This window comes from Motacilla alba, chromosome 3, assembly GCF_015832195.1.
Source record: "Motacilla alba alba isolate MOTALB_02 chromosome 3, Motacilla_alba_V1.0_pri, whole genome shotgun sequence".
NCBI lineage: Eukaryota > Metazoa > Chordata > Aves > Passeriformes > Motacillidae > Motacilla > Motacilla alba.
Genome location: NC_052018.1, coordinates 7,654,717 through 7,675,446, shown reverse-complemented (window position 1 = coordinate 7,675,446; position 20,730 = coordinate 7,654,717). Strand labels below are relative to the sequence as shown.

Sequence of the window (20,730 nt, the reverse complement as noted above, 5' to 3'; positions counted from 1 at the left end):
CTCAAAAAAGCTGAAGGGTTACTTAATTTTTAATCTTCCTCCATACTTTAAAACTAACAGCCTAGATTTCAGAATCCTACTTTTGAAAGGAACATGCCCTCAGCTCAGCAAGAGCATCCCTGGATCAGAAATTAGAGTTCGCATCTCTTCTATTACACAGAGTTTAACAAACACACAAAAACAATGAAAAACTGAATTATCTCAAGGTGTCTTTTAGAAATGTAACTAGTGAACAGACTGGGTTTAACTAGCAGCTCAGTTTCTGTTTATGATTTTAGCTCTGTGGTGTCTCTTTATCATTTCTTATTCAATAAAAGTACATTTCCTCTCATAACACATGAAGACATTGAATCAGTAACTAAACTCACCAAATAGTAGCCAGCTGAGTCTGTGAAAGATTTGATTGCAGAAGGGCATTCCTTGCTTGAAATCCTTAGTGAAAGTGTAAAAGATTTTTATTAAAATAAACACTTCATTCAAAGGTTCACATAAGGCAAAAAATGGGTCATGAACTGGGGCATGTTTATTTTTAATATTAATCTAATCCATTTTCATCAGTTGGTTTTACTTCCAAGCTTAACAACAGGCATTATAACCTGAACATAATGAAGATGCACGTATTCTCCTGTACCTTTTTCCACAAAAGCTGACATGAAAAATGGGTATTTATGGTAATCCCCACAGCTGTCACAAAAGCACAGCTGACTGCCTAAACCTTGAGCTATCACCTGGAGAGCTTTCCTTGGTAGCAAAGAATCAGATACATTTCTAGGCAGATGGAGGAAACCTTCAGTCCAAAATCGACTGAAGATTAAAACATTGAGACCCTTTCCTTAAAGAATCAATTGTCCTGCTCTTTTGTAGGCAAGGGAACTGAGGCAGAGTGCTCATTCAAAATGGGAAATCTAATGCAGATTAGATTTCAGTAATAAAGTTTTCTGCAATAAAGTTTCAAGATACACATACTGACTTCGCACCCCCGACTGCTCTCTGGGCACTCTCTACTCACTGCACTACAATGAGGAATTCCATTTTGTAAGAACTTTTGTAAAACTCTCCTCTTATATTAACTTTGTCTGAAGTCTTTTGAAGCCACCACAATGCTGTCGCTCAGCACAGATGTCACTGAAAATCAACAAGGACTCTCTTAAATTACTTTGGAAAAAATTCCAAGCAATGCCTGCAGCTCTGCAGTGTCTTTCCCAAGCTACTTTCTTTCAAAAGACAAAGCCCAAGTATCTGAGCATTGACTGATAAAGGAGTACATGGCACAAAAATGATGGTGAATGTCCCCCAGTGTCACAAGAAAGAGTCTCAGTCCAAAGAGTGATGTCTGAAAAATGCCTGCTGATTTTACAAAGTTGAACTCCACAGCCTTGCGCTTCTCAGCCTCCTCTAGTCAGGTCCCACCACTCCAGGCTTCTCCTCTTCCCTGCCACGGCTGCTGCAGCTTCCCCAGTGTGTTTGGCTCCTCCAGGTCTAACACAAAGCCCAAGTCAATGAACTGATGGTCACTTCCATTCATTCCCTGGGTGGCTGAAATCCACCCTGTCCTGCACAGGTCTGAACACCAACATTTCAGCTTTTACTTCACATGCAAGTCAAATCCCGAGCTGGGATTCCATCCCTCAGCCTGTGATGTTCAGAGGCAGGAAACACTCTGGTTTTCCCAGTCCACACCTAAAGTCATACTCACCTGATAAATATCCACTCATGCTTTTATCAAGACTGTTAAATTTCTGTCTGTATTTTAATCTGGAGGCCTGAGGAACTGCCCAGTCTGAGGATGTAATCTTTGGTGAATTCCCAGTTAGTGATGCACTAGAGGAAGAATTTGAACTGCAATAAAGTTTCAAAACAAAACAAAGCAAAAAAACCAAACCAAACCAAACAACCAAATATTAAAAGAAAACCAAAAGAGAAAAAGAGATAAAGAAATAACTCTGAATCACTTGGTTTAAAAAAGAGGCATTGGAACAGAAGATACATGGAATCTTCCAGTAACATGAAACAACTTTCACAAAGTTTCACCTCTGCTAACTTGCTATAAATAATTTCATCACAAATATGGAATTTTACAGCCACAGGAGGGATACATTTGTAAGGAAACAACATGTTGATTAGAAAATCCCTTTCCTTTGGTATCACAGGCACTAATGCACATACTTGATCCTTCTACCACTGCAGAATAATAGTACTGGAAACCACAGGAAAACACCACTATCCCAAGAGTGTTGGGTCATTGTTTAAGTAACTTTAAGAGGCATGTAAATGAATAAATATGAGAATAAAAATTGATCTGATGAACTCATAACCAAAAGCTGTTTTAATCACCATTTTCCAGCTCTACCTCCTGTGACAATGACATGCTGAGTGGAGCTTTTCCAACTCAGTCAGTTTCTGCAGAGTAGTGCTGATGGAGGGTGTAGATACACCCATCAAACTTCCATCTGAACTCCCAGCATTTTCAGTGTCTCTGAAAATCAGACAAACTCAGGAGAGCTGAATTCAGCCTGCCTTGTTTCAGGCGATCCCCTGCTCTGTCAAGTAAAAAAACCCAAACTCTTGAAGTGCTATCCAAGGCAATTCAGAATGCTGATAGAAACAAAGCCTCTCCAGCACAATGCTGGATTGACATCCCCTGCATGGAATGAGACAACATGATGGTGACAATGCTGCCAACAATAACACTGGAGAAGGGCTCCTTTGTACAGCACCAGAAAAAGAAAGCTTTCCAATCCAAAAAAGACAACCAACAACAAAAAAAAAAGATGGTTCCAGGCACATGCCATGCCTACAGTCATCTTACAGGACATCTGCTGATGGTGTGTGAGGAGCCCAGATCATGCACCCCACATGCCCTGAACAGGGAGGTGCAAGAGCCTCTGAGTTACTTATGGAACTGAGCTGGGGCAAAGCTGCCCTCAGGACCATCCTTTGGGAGACACCCCTGGATGCCAAATCAGAGACACAAGCCCAGTCCCTCACTATGTGCAAGTCCCTCTATGGCAAAGCTCTAAAATCAGTGAACCAGAGCAGCTGATTATAAAGATCCATAACCTCTTATTATTCATAAAGCAAATTCACACATAAATATTGATAACAAATCCTATTCTTACATGCCTTCTGATGACATGGTGCCCTCTATAATGAATGAGCACATAATGCACAAACATTGCGTTTATAACCACTTAGCAAGGTTTGTTTCTATTTATTAATGAGGTACATTCCCTTCTTTTTGGCACTGCTCATCTGACCCCCTCACCTACTTTGGATATTTTGTCAGTTTACTGAAAATTACTTACTGTGCATATAAAAACAAAATCTGTTTTTATACTTGACAGGTCAAATTAGATCAACTAATTTTTAACAAATTAACTTTGAGAACAGAAATGCTCTGTAAGTTTTAGAAGGTATGCTACCATAGTGTAAAGATACAACAATTTTAAACTTAACTTCCATACCTGCTAGATCCTAAATCAATTAGTGACTGTGCCTTCTGCATACTGGAACCACCAAATCCTCCTGCCATGGGGCCTAAAGAACCAGTATGAGGCAGAGCTGGAACAAGAAGAAACAAGAAATTAACCCCAGAACTGTAAAGCAACTGGGTATAAGATAATGCTTCATAATCAACATTCACTTTGCTAGAAGTAAGAAAAGCTAATCAGTGCCTTGTTGTTATGATTAACTAGTTAGAACAGAATTAACAAATGTAAACTTTGGAGAAAAACCGTTTGTAGGGTTTTCTGGGTTTTTGGTTGTTTTGTTGTTTTTTTTTAACTCTCATGCATGTGTTAGCATTCCTGTCTGAAATTAGCCACAGGGAAAATAAGAATCACAATTCTGAGAGCAAGCACTAGACTGTGCTGTACTTACTTGAGGAGAAAGGAACGGACAAAGGCTGCAGGAGGCTGGATGTTCCATTTGGCAGCGAGGAGGTACTGACAGAAGGCACCAGGGGAGCAGAGATAACCAAAGGAGGGATGGAAGCCATGGAGCTCAGAGCCATGGGAGGCAATGGTGTGATCGCAGACATAGATGTTGGCATGGACAGGTTTGGCATACTACCCATTCCTAGAGCAAAATCCAATAATTCAGGGTTTAACATGGCAGAGGCTTCAGCAAGAAACTGGGTCCTTTATGTGGGGCAGAAACTACACAAAGCAACTGGTGTAGTTGCTGGAATACAATGAGTCAAAACAGATGCTCATGTACAATATTTACTTCTTCTCTAAACTTAGGCAAGACAGCTCACAGGGGAAAACAGACTGGAGAACAGGAATGTAAAAAGAAAAATCTTGACAAGCAAATTCATTCTCAAGGTAGGTTTAGCTACTATTTCACAACAGAGTATGATCTGGTTTTCTATAATTGCAGCTATACCTATTTCTTCAACAAGCCTGGCCCCTGAGAGAGAATTACAACCTCAAAAGCTGTGACAATCCTCCACAGGGAAAAGCTGCTGCTGTTTCTGAACTAAGTCTCTTCCAACTATCAGCCTTGGAAGAATCCACAGGGGTGAAAAGTCCTTATAAGGGACCCATGCTTAGCAAAGGGTTTCTAGAGGCAGCTGCCTGAGGCAAATTAGGGCACTTGAATTACTGGCTGCACCTTGTGGAGCACAACAGTGCTAGTGAGATGATGGAAAGTTATAGAGGTAACTGTATGCCAACCACAGCTCCCTGTAAATGCATGATGCCCTTGTACTCAAACACATGAGATCTGGTGATGGGCAGACATTTTAAATCATGTATGTAATTAATATATGCATACATTTAATTTCAGTGTAGAAGTGTGCACGCATTTTGTACTCCAGCTCAAGTCATTGTGGATATTTTGTGCCATAAAATAACACAATAACAAACATGGACAGAATTCCCAAACACTACAAAAAAAAAGAGTCAAAGTAATTCTATTCAGTTAATCATATAACCAAAACAGTCTGATTCACTTTGAAAAATATGTAAAACTGCTGTTCTACTAAAACTCTGACCTTTGACTAAATTTAACTTTAAAACCCCCACGTATAAATAGGTGACTGAGTAGGAGGAAGAAACAAAAAAGACCACCAGTACAAAACGAGGGCCTGCAAGGCAGATGGCAGATGTAAGTGGCCTTCTTGACAAAACTGAATAAATGTTTTTCGCTATTAAATGTCTTCAAAGAATCAAATTTTCAAAAATATCAAGAAAGTGACCTGGTGAATTTCCTAAATCAGAATATCCTTTTTTCTTGTTTCACACTGATTCACTAAACTTTCATGGTCAGATTAATGCTTTTATTTGGCTGCAATTAACTGTGTTTTTTTTTACCTCTGAACACTAAGTAATTATATATTCATAAGTACCAAAGCGAGCTGACATTAGTGGTGAAAACACTGGAGTTTGTTTCATGACAGGAGGGAGAACGGAAGGCAAGTGCTGTCCTTGCAATTTCAGCTTGATGAGTTTCATAGCTATAGAGAACTCCAGTTGATCCATTTTTCCATCCTTGTTCAGGTCTGAGAGCGTCCTTAAAACAAAATAAAATAAAATTAGAGAGGAAACAGAAATATAACAGTTTTGATCTGTGAGAGGCTTTCCTACTAGATTTATTTACTGTTTTTGCACAGGAAAACAGGAAACCTATTGCAAAGTAAATGTTCTACTTTTGATAATGCTCATACCTTTGAGAAGTTTGAGTACCCGCTTCTGCAGAGATCAGTTTTGAGGTTGCTATATATTGAACATGCAATTCCCAAGAAAGCAGAAGTCTCCTGCCCAGTGGATACACTTGTTGCCTCTGCTGCAAGCCTCTGTTATGCTTTTCTTTATGCTCCCAGTCAGAATAATTATTTAAAATTAATCCTTGGTAGAGTAAGGAATTAATGCAAGAATCTGGAACAAGATGCAGGAGGATGCAGAAACCTCCTAAAGGCACCCTGCACTGCTATGAAAACTTCATTAATTCACAGTGATGAACTAACCACCCAGTGGTGAGGTTTTCTAAGCCTGACACCCACACTGTCTTCCTTTTGACAGTTCTCCAAATAAATACAACAGGAAATATATGCAACAGTGCATACATAACCTCAACCTTTCTGGTCAGACAGATAATATGAAATTTTATTAACATTTAACCATGCAAGGACCAAGCACAAGAATGTAAATAAAATTAGGAGAAAAAAAATCAGACTAATGTTAAGCTTCATTTTTCCTTTGATTCTGTTTACTGCTCAGTACAAAACCCCAAGGCCCAACATAAAAATCTCCTTGCCCCTCTCTTCTAGGCACTGAGGTTTAATGATGAACATGGTGGTGATGATGGTTGGACTTGATGATCCTAGAACACTTTTCTAACCTTAACAATTCTGTGATTCTATGTGGCTAAAGGAAAAACTAACTTGCACTTAGTTATTTGCTCTAGCATTTTTTCTTTAAGTTGTTTTTAATTATGACGAGCCTCCAGTATATGTATTTTAGCACACATACCCCAAACTGAGCACAGGATTCCAGTGAGGACCAAGGGGTTACAGAGAAGAAAACATTTCAAGTGTTGCACTCACCACATATATGCTGCAAGGAACAGCACTTTTTCCAGTTCCTGTATTACAGCATTGCTTGATATCACACATAGCAGAACTGTCCTTCTACTTTTTTGTGACTTTAGATTTTTTTATTATCTTCTACTTTATGGGTATTTCAAGCCCTTAATATAGTTTAAAAATGCTACATTCAGCAGGATCCAATTTAAAATAATATCATAAGAAAGATGTAAAAATTACATCTTTTTAATTAATTGTTTAAACTGTTGGTACACATATGGGCTGAAACCTCCCTCTATATTTAATAAAATTAAAACAATGATTCAGACAACACTTTCTGCCTTGACTGCTGAAAGCCTCTGTGAAACAGCACATAGCAAAGGCAGCATTTGAATACTATGAATCTCCTCTCTTAGAAAAAACAAGCAATAAAGAATACCTTACCATATTTGAGCAAGGATTGAAGATGGCAGACCTGATTGCAAAAAAAAGGTACGTGCTTGATCACCTGTGATAAACAAAGAAAAAAACACAGACTTTTATACCAGTGACAGATTTTTAAAGAGCTCAGGAGGTTCTTGGGGGATTAGATTTTTGAAAGAAACCCCCATGCTGGATGCCAAGCTTTCCAGGGCTTTTTTTCCAGCTTTTAACAATGGTCACAGTGATTGTCAGATACCCATGGATTCCATAATTCCTAATCTTTGCTCTGAGAAGTGATTTCAGATAGCTATAAAAACTCTAACAGGTCACAAATCAATGGCTGCCAACATCTTAAAAGATGAATGGATTAAAAAATGAATGAAAATTTAGTCCTGCCCCAATTACTTATGCAGGAAAGGATGAGAATGCTGTTTCTTTCCTTTTCTATCCCATCTAACTTGAGCCAGTATTGAGTCTCTAGAAAAATCAGGAAAACACCATGTTCTAAATAATATTCTTTTCTGTCAGAGAACACCCAGGATTTCAGTATTTCAGGAAGGGAATGGGAACTGTTGTGCAATCCCATACCAAGTTCCACATCAGTTGGTACACATCCAAAACAGGGACAGTGGTGTTTATCCTACATCTGAGTGAATTGCAGATGCTTAAAGCTAAGACTTCAAGTTACTCTTTCAGCTCTCTCTTGTGTATATTCATACACAAGTTTTTATTTCAAGCATTAGCCAAATAAATAACAAAGCCTGCAGCTGTAGATGCAGGTAAGAGCCCAGAAGTGGCCTCAGGGTAGTTCCTGGGACTGCATAGTTTTCAGCTGGAGGTGAACACCAACCTCCCAGTGCTGTTTGGCCAAAGCAGGAGTTAGGTGCCACTTAGCATGTTCCAAACAGACAACTTCCCAATCTCTCCTCAGTCCTTTCCAGCCCCAAAAGAGGAAAAGCAGAGCCAGTGGAGGAACTAGGCAGGGCATCACGGGATAGCTGGGCAGGTAGGAGTCGTCAGGGCTGGTCTTTAGTACCCACCCAGCAAGAATGGGGCATTCTTAAATTAATACATCTCTTTGCCAATGAAATTGGGTCTTTCTTGATATCAAAAGCAGATTTTAGATCTAAAACCTCCAAATTCTGAGGTGCATAGCAACGTGACCCAATTGTTTCAGAGGAGACACAGCTGAATGCAACTGGAACTGACAGCAGGCCCCTGCAAAATGCCATTAGTCCACCCAGTCCCTGCTGAAGGCTCAATGGCCCAAATTTCAAGCAGCTGCTAACAAGGACAAGCTGTCAGCATCCCTCTCCCTGCCTGCTCCTGCCAAACAAAGATACCTAATAGCACAGCATTCTCTCCTCAGACTGAGGAGAGCCACTCCTGCTGTGTCTGGTGTCACTGCCACAACAGCTACTGGAAGTGCTCCCTGGCAGCCTCCCATGTGAGCACAGATTTCAACTGATATTCTCTGGTTTCTGAAACTAGACAGAATGGCAGCACAGAGCTGGTGGCTGCAGAAGCGACAGGGTTAAACAGAGCAGCATTCCCGTGCCAGACTTGAGAGGAAAGCTTGTTAAGTTTACTAACAACCTGTGGCTGTTCGCCTGAAGACTATGGTTATTAGTCACACAACAAAAGGCTAGAAATAGGATGCAGTTCTCAAACTGCTCTGTAGAGATAGGTGTACACAGAAGTTAATGTGTAATGCAGAGCCTCAGACCAACCTGTAATGAAACCTCCCGTGGGTTTAAGGCTATCGAACTGCTTGTCATGCTTGGCCCGCTCTTCGGAGGTGATGGCCCATATGTTTGGCCCTCCTGGAAAACAACCCCAAAACAAATCAACAAAAAACCAGAGAACAACCAAATAGACTGAAAGCTTTCAAAAATAAAGCATGTCACTCGCAAAATAAAAGCTTGGCTTTCTCAAGAGACAAAGTTAGACGTGGCCACACCCAGCTCCTACCAGTTTGGCAAGAGCGTTATGCAACACAAACCTGCTTCCCAGATGTGCAAGCCCAGCTGAGACAATGCCCCAGCCACACTGCTTCACCCTGGCTTTTAAACAAGCTCTGTCGTCCTTCAAGGCTGGTGCAGAGCAGTTTCCTGTCGCTGCTGATTGTTTGCAGCCCGGGCAGGATGTGCCTCACCATCCCCTATGTGAGCCAAACACTCCCCTGGCTCTCTGATGAACAAATGGCATTCAGTGTCACCCAGGTTCCCAAGCACAGGGTTAACACCCTCTAGGTGCCAAAAAGGCTTACACTTGTCTTGCCAGCACTCTAAAACGCAAATAGGGACTGCTAACAAAAATAATTTGGTTTTGTCTAACAAAGAAGTGACATTTTGGACTTTTTTTCAGGTTTTTTTGAACAGCATGCAATGCCCATTTCACATTTTTAACACTCCTTAAAGAATAAGATATTACAGCCTGAGAGTAGGAATGAGAAGTTACAGGGAATAACTGTGTTTACAGTGCTGGTAATACCAGGCAGAACCAGACCGACTTTCAGAAATGCTGCAACCTGCTGCTTAAAGGTCAGGGCGTGCATCCTTTGCAGGAAAAGCAGCTTGCCAGAAATAATTTGGTTTGTTTTTTAAGTAAAAGGAAGTTTTACTCGGGAAGTTCTTCACAAATATTTAATTTTTCAAGTCAATGAATGCAAGAATTTGCCAAAATTCTGAATGGAACCACTCAAAACAGCATTAAAAGGTTATTATATGAAAAACACTTCTAAAGTTACATTCTGCTGAGTATTACTACTTCCAAAGAACTGTTAATCTGTTCAAGTGTTTGTATTGCTCCCTAAAAGACAGTCAAGGGAATAAATAATTCTTCTAATAAGATACTAACAACTTGCTTTAAAAGCCACAGCACTTGGGAAAAAAAGTTAGCATAAAAGGCTTCCTCTTCCTACATAAACCTTATTTCAAAGCTTTGAATTGCTAAAATTTCAAGAGGTTTTTGCCCTGTTTTTCAGTTTATAGAGCAGAGTGAAGGGACTGTGAGATGATTTACTTGCCAGTATAGGCACAGTAACGATGTTAATCATCTCTCATCTTTGTTTATCTACATAAACAAATACATTTTCCAAAACAGACGTAATTTTTCCTCTTAAGAAGGTCTTGTTAAAACTGTATTTCTCCTTGCATGTGTACAGATTTAATTCTTTACCCTTGCTCTTTTAGTAGAGAAATAAAATAGTTAAAAAGACCGAAAGAAAACAGAAACTCACTGGGGAGATGTATGACAGAAAATATATGAGGGCATTAGGATACATCCTCTACACATCTGAAATTGGAGTTCTGCTTCTCTCTCAAGGATATACAATTTTTTTTTAGTGTGGCCTCAATGAAAGAGTCTTTTTGCTGGTTACATGTGAAATTGCACCTCAAGAACACCCCTCTTTTTTCTTCTGATTAAATGAGCATAAATAAATCTACATTAGATACTGATAATAAAGTGAAGTAAATCTGAGTCAGATGCCTAGAAGTCAATGGGCACTGTAAGCATTACTGCAAGACACTAATGAGGACAACTTACACCCTAAGGCAAAAATTAGAGCAGCACTTAGATTTCTTTAAAGTGCTAAATTTAAGCTCGAAATGGGAAGTGCCTAAGATGTGGTTATGATTATAGAAATTATTTCAGATGAAAAAATGCTCCTAAAGCTGCCAGCAGCAACTTCAGAGAAATTGACCACTTTTTTCATTTTTGGAAAACAAAATATTATCAACATCACATTTTCCTTCTATTAAATACTCCTCTTTGAACATCTTTTGAAGCAGGTAGCTGTAAGAGTTCTCAACTTTTTTAAATCAATGTCAGAATGATTAAGACCACCATAATATATTCACATGGTCAGCGGCTACAAAGTGATAAAAACACAGTAACAATTTCTTGACTGGAGTTATGACCATCACCATGGCCCCTCTAGAGAATCCAATTTACATTGTAAGGCAACTTCTGTTGATATATGCACAGTTTCTTACTTATTTGTCACAGATTAAGCAAGAAGATGGCAATCAGTCTTGAAAATCTCACATATTTCTCTATTCAAGAGTTGATTTACTATCTGGTAGATTATATTTCCTCTCCAACTATGAAATCCAGCATTCTACACAGCATTGTCTCAAATGTGCTAACACCTTGCATGTCAGCAAATCCCCAAATTCACACCTGTAGCTGGATGATGACTAAAATCTCATTCTACAAGTGATTCAAGATCCACATTCACCCTTCATTCTCATTTTTGCCTTCCTTAACACATCCAAGAATATTGCTATTTTTTGCACACTCGATATTCTGCACACTTTTACCTGTGGATCTACATCTTCAAGGTCCTTTCTGTTCCATGACTGTGACTCTGTGATTTATTCCAACACACCTGCAAGGAGCAGGAACATCTTTCCCCAGCCCAGGTTGCTCAGAGCCTCATCCAGTCTGGGTCACTCCCAGGGATGGAGCAGCCACAGCTCCTCAGGGCAACCTGTGCCAGGGCCCCACCACCCTTGCAGGAAAATTCTACCTTACATCTATTTGAAATCTACATTTTTTAACTTAAAACCATCGCCCCTTCTCCTGTCTCAACAGGTCCTGCTAGAGTGTTTGTCCCCATCTTTCTTACAGGCCCCCTTCAAGTACTAAAAAGCCACAGAAAGGTCTCTCTTGAGCCTTCTCCAGGTTGAACAACCCCAAATCTCTTACAAGTAGAAATTTCATATAAAAAAAAGAAATTTTTGACTAAAACCACATTATTCTATCAACAAGTGCTTCTCCAGCCTTCCACAGTCCCAGTGAGTCAGTGCAAGCAGCTGTCATGGAACAGTGATAACTACAAACATTATCAAAAGCACATTGTGGGAATGTTTCAGGGAACTGAAAACACCAACCTGCTATTAATTTATTTTCAACAGTAAGAAAAATTTCAGATTCTCCCTTTCCCTAGGGAGAGAGACTGACAGTCTTACTTTTTTGGTGATTAATTCCATAAAGACATGCTCCCTGATGGTTTCTTTATAGGCGTGGAAGAAAATGTAGTAAGTCTTAAATTCCAATGTATAAAACCACAGATTTTTAAAAATATAAGTATTCATAGCAGGAATTAGGATCTAGAGAACAGCACACTTTTAAGTCAGCACACCCCTCCCAGTGAAATTTTAGTGCTTGTCTATAACTGAACAAAGGCCCAGAAAATTAAGTTTTATCCTAACATCACTTGAGAGAATGTCTACCATCTGCAGCCTGAGCTAGAACAGGTCAATGTTTTCTGAGTACAGGTTAATAACTGTTGGACAATGAAAGTATTTGTCTAAAATAAAAAAAATTAAAAATTAAAACCCATTGCTTCTGGTAGGGATCCACAGTGAATGCAGTCAAACCCACCCACACTTATTATTTAAAGGATTCACTGTTTTTATCAACTCCCACCCCATATGCCACAGAAACAAGATAAAGAGCACAGCACAAGAGGGAAGGCTAAAGCACTGTGAATGATTGTATTTAGCTTAACCAGGTGCTCACAGTTCTTTTGATGGTACTCTTGGTGACACAATTAAGAAAAGTAGAATCTGTGTACAGAAAAGCTCAAATGAAGATTTGTCAAAATACCATGTGAAAATACCATACCAGTCTATCTGAAATAAACACTTTCAACAATGGCACTCACAAAGCACATCACAGCACCATTCTCCAAAGTAATTGCTGTGTTTACCTATATAATACAACCAAGAGCATCACAAAAACTCAGCCAAAATTATTCTGAAAGTAGTCACTTCTCCTGTGCCATCACCATCAAATCATGCTACAAAAATCATGCTACAATCCTCACAAATATTGTGATTGCTTCCCAAAACTTGTCACAAGTGGTAAAAATGGACACTGAGTGCAACTGCTGAGAGAATTTACACTGCCTGGTTTACACACAACCACGTCCTGGGCATGCTGAGCTGTGACGAAGGGAAGATACTCCTTCCCTGGGAAAGGCAGAACTGCAGGAGGAGTCAAACATCTGCCATCCAAGATGTATCATCTAAACTGATCTGGCTTAGCTCAGCCATTTTTTGCACTAACACACCTTCAGTTCTAGGGTTGAGAAATGTCTTGCCTGTAAACCAGATCCAATGAATTCTGCATAGAGAAATTGCTGTTCTTCCATCCACATGGCCCCAGTCCTCACTCATGGCAAGTCATGAATCACAAACCAAATGGCAGGGTCTGCTCCTCACAGCCCTCTCTGACCACAGGATGGGCAAGACGCAGGAATCTCCTTGATGGAGCAATGCTGAACCTTTGGCTGCCCAAGGAGCAGTGAGTTACAATGTGTAAAATCAGATTTTACAGATCAGTTCCCCACCAGAAATCAAAACACAGTTGCTACTACATGTTCCCATGAGAGGCTTTGCTGCTGACAAGGAATAGTACATTACTTTTCTGACTCAGCTTATATTTCCTGGACATTTTCAACATCTAAATCATTTCCCAACTGCAGCTGATAAAATTTTGCAGGGGAAAAACAGTACAATCTCTCTGACAAGAAGGTATCTCAATAATTCATTATTCTTCAAAACAGGGTACTTCAGAATCTTCCAACTTTATACATGAAATCAACACTGTATTCGACTACCCTGCATTTTTAGGAATCAAAACTCAAGAAGTGCTGAACCAGAGAGATTTTCCCCACAAAGACTTTGCCTAGAACAGAGTAACTTCTTTTTGCTCATGAAAAATCACAAGTCTATCTTAGTAAGACTTCAGGAAGACAGAGGCCAAGTTTTCTTTCTTTCCTAGAGAAGGCTGATACTTTCAGAGAAGACTGGATAAATGTCAGCACTGGCAATGGTTCTTGATACCCAATATTGGAAACCTGGACTTCACATCCAGGTATGTATCCACAGATTCCCTATTCCAAAACAGAATACCAACAGTGAAAGATCCTTTACTTGCCTACTCCAAAACTCCACAACACATTCAAGTGTCATCCCACATGTGGAGTCTGCCCATGTAGGATGACAAAGACCCAAACACCCAAAGCTAAACACACTTTGAACTTCACTCCCGAGACTTCTCTGAACATGACAAAATACAGACTGCCCTCACTTTCATGTAACAGGTATTTCTGTAATTCCACGTGGCAGAACTCAGTTTTCTATTGCTGGAAACATCTTCAGTTTAAGTTCATTTTAAATTTAAGACATCTCTTTAGGAGAGAGTAGGGAGGTCTGCTTATGGCAGGATCACAGCATTTCAGGAAAGCTCCAGAAATGTCTTTACAGCACTGCATCAGACAGATAACCTTCTGAATAAAATAAAGGACTTGCTTTGATGGGCTGCCAACATCAAAAGGGAAACAAACACTGTTCTTTCCTTAAAATGGTAAATCACCATTGAAAGAGAGCGGAGAAAAGAAAGTGCAGTCATAGAAGAAAAGTAAATAGACTTCAAAATGCTCTGTTAAGACCTCTGCCACTGGTTAGTCCTGCCCATACGGAAAGGGTAGCTACAGTGAGAAAAGCAGGATTACTGATAAGGAAAAACCATAAGACATGTCTCACAATCTCCAGAATATCTTAGTTTCTCACTCACAGGCATTGCTTGTTTTTCTCTAATAAAAAGTGTGCTCCTATGACCTACAAAGTTAATTAACTCCACAGAGATAATAAACCTAAATTGAAAGAGCATTCCTTGTACATGTAAATCATGAAGATTATACTACCACCTCTGTAGCCATCAAAAAAACTAGCATGAAGCTTCATAATGACCTTAAATAAATATTTACCCCTGTGTTTAAAGACAGGGAAATTTCAGCACAGACATGCAGCAATGTGCCTCAAGCTGTATAACAAGGGGTTTTCCTTAATGCAACCAGCAACGACATTGCAGTCTCTTATTAGGAGCCCCCAGAGAGTTGTCTGGTCTAGGACATATTTGGATTAATCTAATAATTCCAGTATTTCTGTGTTTGCAGATAAGTTTACCACAGAGGCATTTATCACAGATTTAACACTCCCAATTGAGATGTTGAATCAGGCTTCTAATTTTTCCCCAGTGGTGAGTAAACACTCCACGAGTCTGAAAATACACAGAACCTTTTACCATTAGTCTGAATTTGAGATTCTTTATCAATGTTATTGCTATTTTCAATATTTGCTTCCCTCCTTCGCTGTTGATTCTGTATCTCTAACAGGAGAAAAATGACTAATAATCAGCATTTATCCTTATTTAGGTGTGCTAATGCATATGAACTACTACTGTGGAGGCTTTGGGTCCATCGCAAAGCATTACCTGCTCTTCCCTGAGGTTTGCACCTGCTATTCCCACAATCTCAGGCCATCACAGGAGCCACATGCAATCTCTTCTCACAATACATACATTAATCCCCAGAAATGCTCCATGGAGGCTCTCATGTTTATTAAGCAACACCAAGGCATCTGCCAGAGGAAAAGGGTATCTATTTCTGTGCTTAACTGTAACTTCAGCAACTCCTTTTTGTGTGCATAGTTAAAAGGAAAAACTTGTAGCTAAAGCATGTTAAACACAGGGAAATGTGATTCTCCTTCAATTTTGCAATGTCATGAAATTTACAAGAATTGTGCCCCTTGAAGCCAAGAGAATTTTTAAAGATTTTCAAGCATCTCTGGTGCACTGTCAAAAAATAGCTGGTACCTGCAGACAGGTGTCAGGCACATGCAAGGCTACAAGAATTGGCCCAGAAAAGCTTGTTTAAATGAAGAGTAAACGTCAAGAAATGTAGACAAAGCAACAGCAGCCACATTGCATTTTCGAGTACAATTAACATTCTTTACATTATGTACAAAATTTCCAGGTATTTGGTATACTGGGAACTCTGGGGTAGGGCAGTTCACTGAAATCAAATACTGAGCTGGTTTAAACTAGATCCACTTGCTCCTGTGAGATGTGGTGCAGAATTCTGCCCGGAGATCTTGTCACTGGCAGCTCCCACTCTGATACACAAAATCCATCCATAAAGGAGGAACATCAGAACACAGAACACTCCGTGCCATGCAGTGATCTCAATGTAGAAATATAATCCATGCTTTTAGAAGGAGTATATCCCTTAAACAATTTAGAGATACATAATAGTGTGATCTATGCTAACAGTATAGATCCAATTCTTTTCTGAACTCTACAGCACACTTGGCTATTCCAAAGCACTTAAAGTATCAGTTTATAATAGCAGGATAGTATTTCTATACTTTATAAATATCACAGAATATTCTAGCTCATTAAAGCTATCCATTTTCAGAAGATCCTTTTTAATTAAATTATTGCCAATTCCACTGAAGCACTAAAAAAAAACCCAAACAAAAACCCCAAAACTAAAACAAAAACCAGAAACAAACAAAAAACCAGAAACAAACAAAAAACCAGAAACAAACAAAAAACCCCAAACAAACAAAAAACCAGAAACAAACAAAAAACCAGAAACAAACAAACAACAACAACAAAACCACACCAAGGAAGAAAAATAGTGAAAAACAAACAAACAAAGTAAAGTTTTGTTAACGGTCCACTAATGTAAAAGTACATCAGGAAATATGTGCTAGAAATGTGTATAAACTTGACATTATTTTGAACTGCAAATTAATATGCTACCCTTTGCACTAGTTTTCTGTAAAGTTTTTGACTACTCATTCAATAGTGGATTTTTAAAGTTTTAATGAAGCAAGTTTCCTACATGTCATCAAAACGTGCAATCACTGTAATGTGCAATGTTGGTAAACTCATGTTTTATTATTGAAAGTTAATTAACTTTACCTTTCCTTACATGAAGTTGGCACACAGAGCTGGGCTTAACCTAAGCCTTTGCCAGATCTAGATTCAATACCAGCAATTACTATAAAATTATTTTCTGCCTAATTCTGGAGAAACAATGACAGTGAAACCAGCTGTAGTTGCTGATTTACACTGATACAGCAGGTGAAACAAGCCCATTCTTCTAGCCAATGACAGCTCTGTCTGTGCCCAGAATCACAGATCCACAGAATCATTTAGGTTGGGAAATACCTGTAAGATGACAGAGTCCAGCCATCAACCCAGCACTGCCAAGCCCACCACTAAACCATGGCCCTCAGGGCCACATTTACATGTCTTTTAAATGCCTGCAGGGATGATGACTCCAGCCTGTCTAATGCTTGACAACACTTTCAGGAAAGAAATTTTTTTCAGTATTCAATACAAATCTCCCTGGTACAACTTGGAAGTCACTTTGCTTCACAGGACTTTGTCCTGTCATTTGTTACTTGTGAGAAGAGCCCGACCTCCCCTGGCTGTCCCCTCCTGTCAGGGAGCTGTGCAGAGCCAGAAGGTCCCCCCTGAGCCTCCTTTTCTCCAGGCTGAGCCCCTTTCCCAGCTCCCTCAGCTGCTCCTCATCACACCTGTGCTCCAGCCCCTTCCCCAGCTCCGTTCCCTTCCCTGGACACGCTCCAGCCCCTCAATGCCCTTCCTGAACTGAGGGGCCCAGAACTGCACACAGGATTTGAGGCACATCCTCTCCAGTGCCCAGCACACAGGAATGGTAATTTTCCTAAACCTGCAATTCATACTTTTGGATGGATTTTAGAAATGGAAAGAAGAGAAAAGTCACACCAACAAGAGTCTTTCCAATGGAAGGTATGAAAAGGTCGAGTAAACAATATTATCATGGCATAATATAATCATACTTTGCTAAATTCTCCAGCTTTAAGCCCTGCCTCCATTTGCTTTTAAGGTGAGCAGACTTCCAGCTGACAAAATCCATGGCCTTCCTTTCCAGCCTGACACAGAAGATGGAAGAGATGCTTACCCTTCAGTTAAGGACAAGTCAGAAGCTTTTTCGAGTAAACTTATCAACCTGTACAATATCAAAGCCTTCCAGGAGAAAAATAAAAATTTTTAGTTACCATGTTTGTGGAAAAATATCACCAAAGCTTAGAGAAAATATTTCTAACCCTGGAAACTGATGCTTTATTCTGCTGCTGTTCACCAGCATTCACAAAACAATCCTATGACTTAATAAAAAATTTACAAAAGAACAAATTGTTTAATTATTGTCTAGCAAATCTCTATGGAGTGCAGCAAAACTAATAAGATTCAGGTGAGTTTCCATCTGTGGCAGCCAATAAATATTTCTGCACCAGGAGAAATGCAGGCAGTAAAAATACCAGGGAAGAGGATGCAAAGTGAACCTTGAAATTAGGTGTGGTAAAGGAAATTATTTTCCCACGAAGACACACACTGACAAAAATCAGAAGAGAATTTTGTTTCAGGAATATTAGGTCCTTTCCAGTAATTTTTGTAGTTCTCATCACTATCTGGCCATCAGAGTAAAAACCACATTTCTGGGTTCTCAGAGCTGAGGAGGAAGTCTGGGACTAGGAGGAAGGCTGATGGGTTATATTTGCAATGGAGAACTGGGACACAGACTTGAAAGAGAAGAGGAGAACAGACAAACAAAAAAAAAATCCCCAAAAAATTACACAGGAAGGGTGGGAGAGAAATTAAAAAAAAAATGAAGAGACATTTCCTGAATGATCTTGGAATAAAATAAAAATAGGAGATAATTTAGGAAACAAAACACAGTAACAGTCCTTCCAGCAGAGACTGAATATTCCCCCAGCTGATATCCCACACAGAGTGACAGTGAGAGCCAAGCATGTGGTGGTGCTGCTCCAGGATGTCTCCTCAGCCCCAGTGCAGCTCCTGAACCAGAGAACTGCCTCATTGTTAGAAGGAAAAATCCACCTATCTCTAATCATTTAAGGAATCCAAGATCTTTTGTAATCCACAGCTTCCTACAGCTTTCATTGTTTATTTGACACAGTGCAAAGTGCTCTGTATGACTGAGATCTATGGTACTTTCATCTGATACTGGATAATCCTTGTGTTATCAGAGAGTAATTACCATTCCCTCTCCTGAAAAATAATGGATGACCTCGGGAAGGTGACAGCTACATTTTCCACCATCCCCACCCTTTCATTTCCAAGCTGAAATGTCCTAGTCAATTCAACTAATCCACATATGGAAGCTGTTCTGTATGTTTAATCACTCTTGTTACCTTCCTCTTTGTAACTTCTAGTCCTGGGAGAAAGAAAAAATGGAGGGAAAACTGAAAGGAAACACAAAGGAAACACAAAGGAAACAGAAGCAAGAACAAGAGAGTTTGCTTAAACAGTAATCCTTAAAAGGATAAATTACTAATTAGCAGAACCTGCCAACTATATCCAGCACACATACAGTATTACTTTCCTAGCACACATGGGGGTTTGATTTGAAATGTAATAAACTAAAAACTGTTGAATTTATGTTCATACAACCACTGGTATCAGTTTATATCACAGTCCCTCATCCTGCCTTGCCAGTGGCTCATAGGGACACTTATGGGCTAGAATTTGGAACAGAATTCTTCCCTGGGTATTACAATTTCTCAGTTGCCAGAAACCGCTGATTTAGCAAGCTTCTTGAGCAAAAAAAGCCCCCAAAGGGAAAGGAAAAAAAAAAAAAAAGGCAGCAACCATTTTATAGCCATGGCACAGATCTTTCCTCCTCAAGGTTTGATTCCATGTACTGTTTCCAAAACATCTTAAAGACAGTGAGTCCTAAAAATGAGCTGTGAATTGTTCACTGTGAGAAACAAACTACCAAACCAACAAACAAACAAACCCATTTTCTTCTGCTAGCCTTAAACTCAGTCATTTCACGATGTTTCATGTTGCTTTGCAGCTATGAAAAAATACAGTGAATATTCCTTCCCTTGTTGGCATTATCTGTACTGTCATGGCTTTACAAGTTTTTAGCTGTCTCTAAAAAACCACCTAAACTATCCACAGCTGTCTCTGAACTAAACTAAACAACTCTCATCCATTTGTCTAGCTTAGCACAGGAGCCACAACCTCTTTGTAGCCACTTTTTTCACAGCTATCCTTACTTTGTGTTTAATTCCTTTAGCATAACAGATTCTGGCAGCTACAGAGTGGATCATTTCCAGAAAAGGGAGCTTAGTGAATGTTATCTTCAGGCCAGGTTAAAAAGGACTGTCTGTGTATTTCTTAATCCAGTCTGAATACAGAGAACATGAGAAATAAGAGGAGAGACTCTGCTAGCCTTCCAACCAACATCATCTCCATCAGAAACAGTTCATATATATAAACGCACACCCGCACATTTGATTTCCCCAAGCCTGAAGATCTCCTGCGAGACACAGAGCTATGGAAGCACTATTATTTGTTGCACAACAGATTTCACTCATAGCTGGTAAGAAAATATAAGTGTACTCTCTTCAGTACAGTTCTACAAGTATCAACACACTCTGCAATAGGTGCAGAGCTCCACAGCAGTGAAACCAGGACCTTTCAGGAAAGATCTGTTTCCTAAAGAAACAACTGTGCTGCAGAGATCATGGTTCAATGCTAAATCATGGTTATGAGAAGAAATGCAGGGAAAAATGTCAGTACATAATTTAAAATATACCACCTCATATTTACATATATAAAAAACCTTTAAGCAAATTACTTCAATAAGAAGAAGTAAAAGAGCAGCAAAAATTCCTGATGTTCATTTAACCTTACCTGTTGTTGAGACTTCCATACAGAGAACTTCACATCCAACTAAGCACAAATGCTTTTAGCTTTTAAAAAAATCCTCTCTGAAGATAGCCAGTATGAATGCTAGTCCCATGGACACTGACATTCTTTCAGCATTCCAGGGTTTCACCCCTTGCAGCTCTCTCAGTGATGATTTAAAGCTACTGTCCCATTGTTGTACAAACAACAGATGT

The 20,730-nt window shown here is 39.5% G+C and overlaps 1 protein-coding gene across 10 annotated transcripts in view; it reads right to left on the bottom strand.

Moving 5' to 3' along the window:
- ITSN2 (intersectin 2) overlaps window positions 1-20,730 on the bottom strand; it is an 87,948-nt gene that overhangs the window by 40,593 nt on the left and 26,625 nt on the right. For 7 of the 10 annotated variants that reach the window (XM_038130433.1, XM_038130432.1, XM_038130430.1 and 4 more), the window contains 7 exons: window positions 8,680-8,772; window positions 6,971-7,034; window positions 5,351-5,514; window positions 3,880-4,077; window positions 3,465-3,561; window positions 1,697-1,839; window positions 369-432 (listed from right to left, as the gene is read on the bottom strand). In XM_038130433.1, coding sequence (XP_037986361.1) covers window positions 369-432; window positions 1,697-1,839; window positions 3,465-3,561; window positions 3,880-4,077; window positions 5,351-5,514; window positions 6,971-7,034; window positions 8,680-8,772 — 823 coding nt within the window. Of the gene's footprint in view, window positions 1-368; window positions 433-1,696; window positions 1,840-3,464; window positions 3,562-3,879; window positions 4,078-5,315; window positions 5,515-6,970; window positions 7,035-8,679; window positions 8,773-20,730 lie in introns of those variants that run through there. The other 3 variants (XM_038130435.1, XM_038130437.1, XM_038130439.1) reach the window with 2 other exon arrangements.